The following is a 5,036-nucleotide window of genomic DNA, read 5'->3' on the forward strand; positions in this document are numbered from 1 at the left end:
AGCCCTAAATGTTCATGTATGTTTATTTTTTATTTTATATTATAAAATTGTCTCTGGTTGTTTTAGTATTATTAATATTACCAGTATTATAATTGATGATTACCTTTTCAAAGTAACTTTACCATAAGGGGCCAATACCTGCAACTCAACAAGGGCTCTTTAATTTTCTTTAATAAATTGTGTGTGTTTTTTTTTTTTTTCCTTTTTGAATTTCTCTAACATTTTTCTCACAATGTTGTTTTTTGAATGTCATCTTTTACAGTGATGAATTCATAACTTGTAGGGATGTCATGATAGCCTTGATATTTAAAAGTGACATAATGATAAAATGATGAAATTATGATAGCATTGTAAGTAAATGTGTAACTGGTTAATGACATTTTCTTAATATAGAAGCAAATCACAACAACAGTTGTCCCAAGCTCCTTATGTAAAGCTTTTCTATACTGATGGTTGCAGACTTTTTCACCATCTCAGTGAACTTGTACTGAGATGTACTTGTCAGTTAATGCGTTTGCCAAAAGGACAAAGTGCCACTTTTACCACTCGAATCACAAATTTAAAATCTTTAAAATCTTTATTTTCATGCACTTGTGAATTACTCAGTGGAAATGTGATGGAAATATTACTTATTACTTAAAAATATAATATTTATTGTGTCTTTTCAGCTGTCAAGAGATGAATGCATCATCTGGCAATGTGACTGTAGTCTTACAGTATCGAGACTCATTTGCTAAAGCTGTGACCAAGAATTTGATTGTCGTGTTCCTTGGCATCTCCATCGGCTACATCAATGCCAACCTCATTCACACGTTCTGCAAACACCAGGTCTTGTAGTCTTTCTTTCATGACCACTTATGTAATCAGTAGGGGTGCAACGATACACAAAATTCACGGTTCGGTTCGGTTCGATACTTTGGTATCACGGTTCGATATTTTTTCGATACAAAAAAAAATGTTCATGCCTTTTTAATTTGTCATTTATTAAAATTATAAATATATATTTTAACTCAAAAGTACAGTTTTTAAATTTAACCCTAACCCTTGTGCGTGTTTTTTATTTTGACAGCGAATGCGCACCTGCGGACCACTTATGTGCAGCCCTGGTTATTTAGCTCGTCATATTGCAGCCACAGAAATTATTTTGTCCATGAAACCATAAAGCTGCACTTTCTTTTTGCCTTATAGTCTGATTTGTCATAACTTCTCCGTTTTGTGGTAAGCTTTTCTTTGGCTGTCACTTCTTCACCCTGACCTGTCTTATTTGGCTCAGCAGAACTAAAATATATATCCTGCTGCTTTTACACACGTACTCACATAAGCTCAGCGATTCTCTGCGCGATCAACCTCTCACATGTTTAAGCTGCGGGAGATTTCACTTGTCATGTTTGCATAGTAAGCTAACGATTAATAAGACGATGTCAGAGGAATTGGTGCACAAATTATCATCACTCACAGATCAGTGCTGTCGCTCTCTATACACAGTTCGCACGATTGCAAAGTGAAAGCAAAAAAACAAGCGCAAATTCAAACGCGATTTCAATATGTCACATATTGACAGTGGCTCACCGATGCCAATGACATAATTACCCAGCTACATTTCTGAAAGAATGCAAAAGCATTGACATATATTTTTCCTTCCTACAATAGCCCGACTGGAAAAATCGCTAGCCCTGGGACGTCGGGCTAGCGATATTGAAAGCCCTGTATCTGATTGAGGAATCACTCATCTTTGGAAAAGAGAGTTTATTACAGAGAAATGGCTCTTTCCAAAATAAAAGCTATACTATACGCTTCTTCTGGGCTATATTCTCAGCAGCATAAGGAGAATCATGTGCTAACAGCTTTCTAAATGACTCGGCTAAAGTTGGTAGCATGCTTGTTGTTTTTGTCTTTGCACTACGATGATGTCTGCGTAAATGTGCAGTCATATTCGTTGTGTTCCCACTAGTGCTTTCAGGTTAATCTCGTTGAAATGACCTTAATGCCACAACACGGCAAATCTCCGTTAACGAGCTACCGCCGATCGCCCCGTGCATGGGGCTAGACGGCCAACACGTTAACGAGCTAACTGCGCTAACACACTAGTTTCCACCCATGTAATTGAGCATTGCATGGCACATCCAACATACTGTTTTACTTTAGTCCATGACTCGCTTACCTTCAGGGTCATACGTCACATGAAAACCAAAATAATTCCAAACGCCAGATCTGAATGAGGGTGGGGGAGGTCCATGTTGCAAGGAGAGCTTAACTTCTGTCTTGCTAGTTTGCCCTGCGCTCTTCCTTCTGACTATGCTGTTTGTGTTGAGCGCTCAGTGGATCTGCGCTCGACAGTGCAGCCTAGGCGGAGTAGTCGAACGCAGATTCACTCAGCGCTCCACACAGACAGCATCGTCAAAAGGAAAGTTGATAAAATAAATTACAAATGTTGTATTGTTCGATACATATGCGTACCGAACCGAAAGCACTGTATCGAACGGTTCAATATCGATACGAATATCGTTGCACCCCTAGTAATCAGGCATGAAGCTTTAAACAGGAAACAGGAAAGTCCCAGTGAAATCCGATCTCTTTAACAGGATGACCTGTACAAAGTTGAAATCATACAAAATCAAAACTAATCTGGAGACACAACCAGTGTGTCAAAGCATCAGTGCTAAATGACATCTCACGCATAATGATGAGATGCAACCAGTATCTGTGGAAACGGTGTCTACATGTCTCTTAAGAAATTGCACCATTTGACGATATCCATCCTTTTCTACTGCTTGTGGTTGAAGGGGCACTATTCAAAGCAAAGATGCCTTGCCTTTCAAAATTGAAAATTTTAAACGTGTTGCCTAAACAGAATTGTTTTCAAACATTGTTTTCCTATACCTCTCCAGATTTTCTACAAGAATCCCAGATATGTCCTCTTTATTCACCTGGTGATCAATGACATGGTCCAAGTGATGCTGACTGCCATCCTGTTCATCATCAGCTACACCATCTACAAACTCAATGTCTCCGTCTGCTGCATCTTTATGTTGCTCGCTCTCTTCACCACTGAAAATTCCCCTCTGAACCTGGCTTGCATGGCAGTGGAATGCTACATAGCCATCTGTTTCCCCTTGCGTCATGTTCAGATTTGCACTGTCCAAAGAACTTTAATCTTGATTAGTTTAATTTGGATGATCACAACATTGTCTGTCCTTCCTGATCTATTCATCACCTTGGCCACAGAACCCCTGGATTTTTTTCATTCTCGTGTGTTTTGTCTCAGAAACACTGTCTTTCCACATCCCCTCATCATCCAGAAGAGGGATATTACATATGGAGTGTTTCTAGTTATAGTTTGGGTTACTATCATTTACACGTACCTAAAGATCCTATTCACTGCCAAAACAGCAAGCAAAGATGCCAAGAAAGCCAAAAACACAATCCTCCTGCACGGGTTTCAGCTGCTGCTGTGCATGGCAACATATGCAGCTCCCCACTTAACAAATGCTCTGCAGAAATGGTTTCCTACGAATTACACTGATTCCCTCTTCGTGATCTATGTTACAGTTCAAATACTGCCACGATCCATCAGCCCCATTATCTACGGCATTCGTGACAAAACTTTTAGGAAGTTCTTGAAAGGGAATCTGTTGTGTAAAATCACTGTACATAAATCAGACAATCAAAATAGGTAAAAGTGAATGTCCTGGCCCCTATACCTCTGTTCAGTTCATTCAGTCATGTAAGTTGAAATGCCATGAACATCTAATAAAAATCTTGATAGCTTGATTAGTCTTATATATTAATTGGTATTGTTATATATTTATGGTTTTTATATTGTTAATTTGTGTATGTTGCGGGGCGTGGTCGGCCGCAGCAGGGAAGGTGGACACACCTGCGCAACATCGCAATCACACCTCACCAGGTTAAAAGCTGTGCTCTGCCTGCTGTTGTTGTAAATAGTAAATGGTAAATGGCCTGTATTTATATAGCGCTTTACTAGTCCCTAAGGACCCCAAAGCGCTTTACATATCCAGTCATCCACCCATTCACACACACATTCACACACTGGTGATGGCAGCTACATTGTAGCCACAGCCACCCTGGGGCGCACTGACAGAGGCGAGGCTGCCGGACACTGGCGCCACCGGGCCCTCTGACCACCACCAGTTGTAGAAGTGTTCAGCTGCACAGCTGGAAAGCTGCAGCTGTGTATGTAACATGACAGCAACCGATAAATAAAAGAATAAAGATGCTGGAAAGCATGTTCATGTCGTCGTGGACATTTACAGTGCATAGTACTGTATGTGCAGATGATAATTATAATCATTCAGTTATCTTGTTTAAGGAACTTTTAACTGGATTTAAAAGCTTGTGTAATTGTAAACAATTTTATGTTTGTTTTTGTAAATACCTTTTTCTTTTTTCACTTAATTTGAATCCATGCTTCAAATTTCCATGTTCTTTTGATAAGCAGCATAATTTTATTTATATTTAGCAATAATTAAAATCCTTTATCAGAGAGCTTTTGTAAAGTCTGTCAAAATTTAAATTTTTGCATGAGGTACAGTTAAGTACTCCTTTAGGGTGCAAACAGTGAAAAATGTATTTGCAACACTTGGAACATTTTGTGATGAGCAACAACTGCTGTGGATCATTTAGGACATATATGTATGTTTAAAGCTGAAGCCACTAAACATGTCTAATGTCAAGAAAAACGTTTGTGTAATTATCAGAATTTATGCACTGATTAGCTATCTGGTGTCAAGTTAATTATAAGCAAAAGAAATCTGGCTTAAATAGTCCAGACTAGAACTGTAAGTGAACTCTATGCTGACAACCTTTCCAAAAGCTGCCTTTGGTTACATGCATGAGGAGAAAGAATTAGTTTTGGCTGTAGAGAAGTCCTTCCTTTAAATAAATAGTTACTGATGCAAGAACTGATTTCCCTCATTTAAATCAAATACACAAAGTTGTAGTGCATGTAAGATTACAATTTCAAACACAATGAACATAACTGTATACAGTTTAACCCTGCTTTTAAAAATGTTACA

The 5,036-nt window shown here is 38.6% G+C and overlaps 1 protein-coding gene across 1 annotated transcript; it reads left to right on the top strand.

Moving 5' to 3' along the window:
• The first annotated feature begins 678 nt into the window (after window positions 1-678).
• LOC113021759 (odorant receptor 131-2-like) lies at window positions 679-3,677 on the top strand. Its single transcript, XM_026166473.1, has 2 exons — window positions 679-828; window positions 2,889-3,677. The coding sequence occupies exons 1-2, from the start codon at window positions 679-681 to the stop codon at window positions 3,675-3,677; spliced, it is 939 nt and encodes a 312-aa protein (XP_026022258.1).
• Window positions 3,678-5,036: the final 1,359 nt, after the last annotated feature.

Source organism: Astatotilapia calliptera, chromosome 5, assembly GCF_900246225.1.
Source record: "Astatotilapia calliptera chromosome 5, fAstCal1.2, whole genome shotgun sequence".
Lineage (NCBI taxonomy): Eukaryota > Metazoa > Chordata > Actinopteri > Cichliformes > Cichlidae > Astatotilapia > Astatotilapia calliptera.

Coding starts and splice junctions, on each gene's coding strand:
- LOC113021759 (XM_026166473.1), top strand. CDS start 679: ATGAATGCATCATCTGGCAATGTGACTGTAGTCTTACAGTATCGAGAC. Junction 829..2,888: donor ACACGTTCTGCAAACACCAG/GTCTTGTAGTCT, acceptor ATACCTCTCCAG/ATTTTCTACAAGAATCCCAG.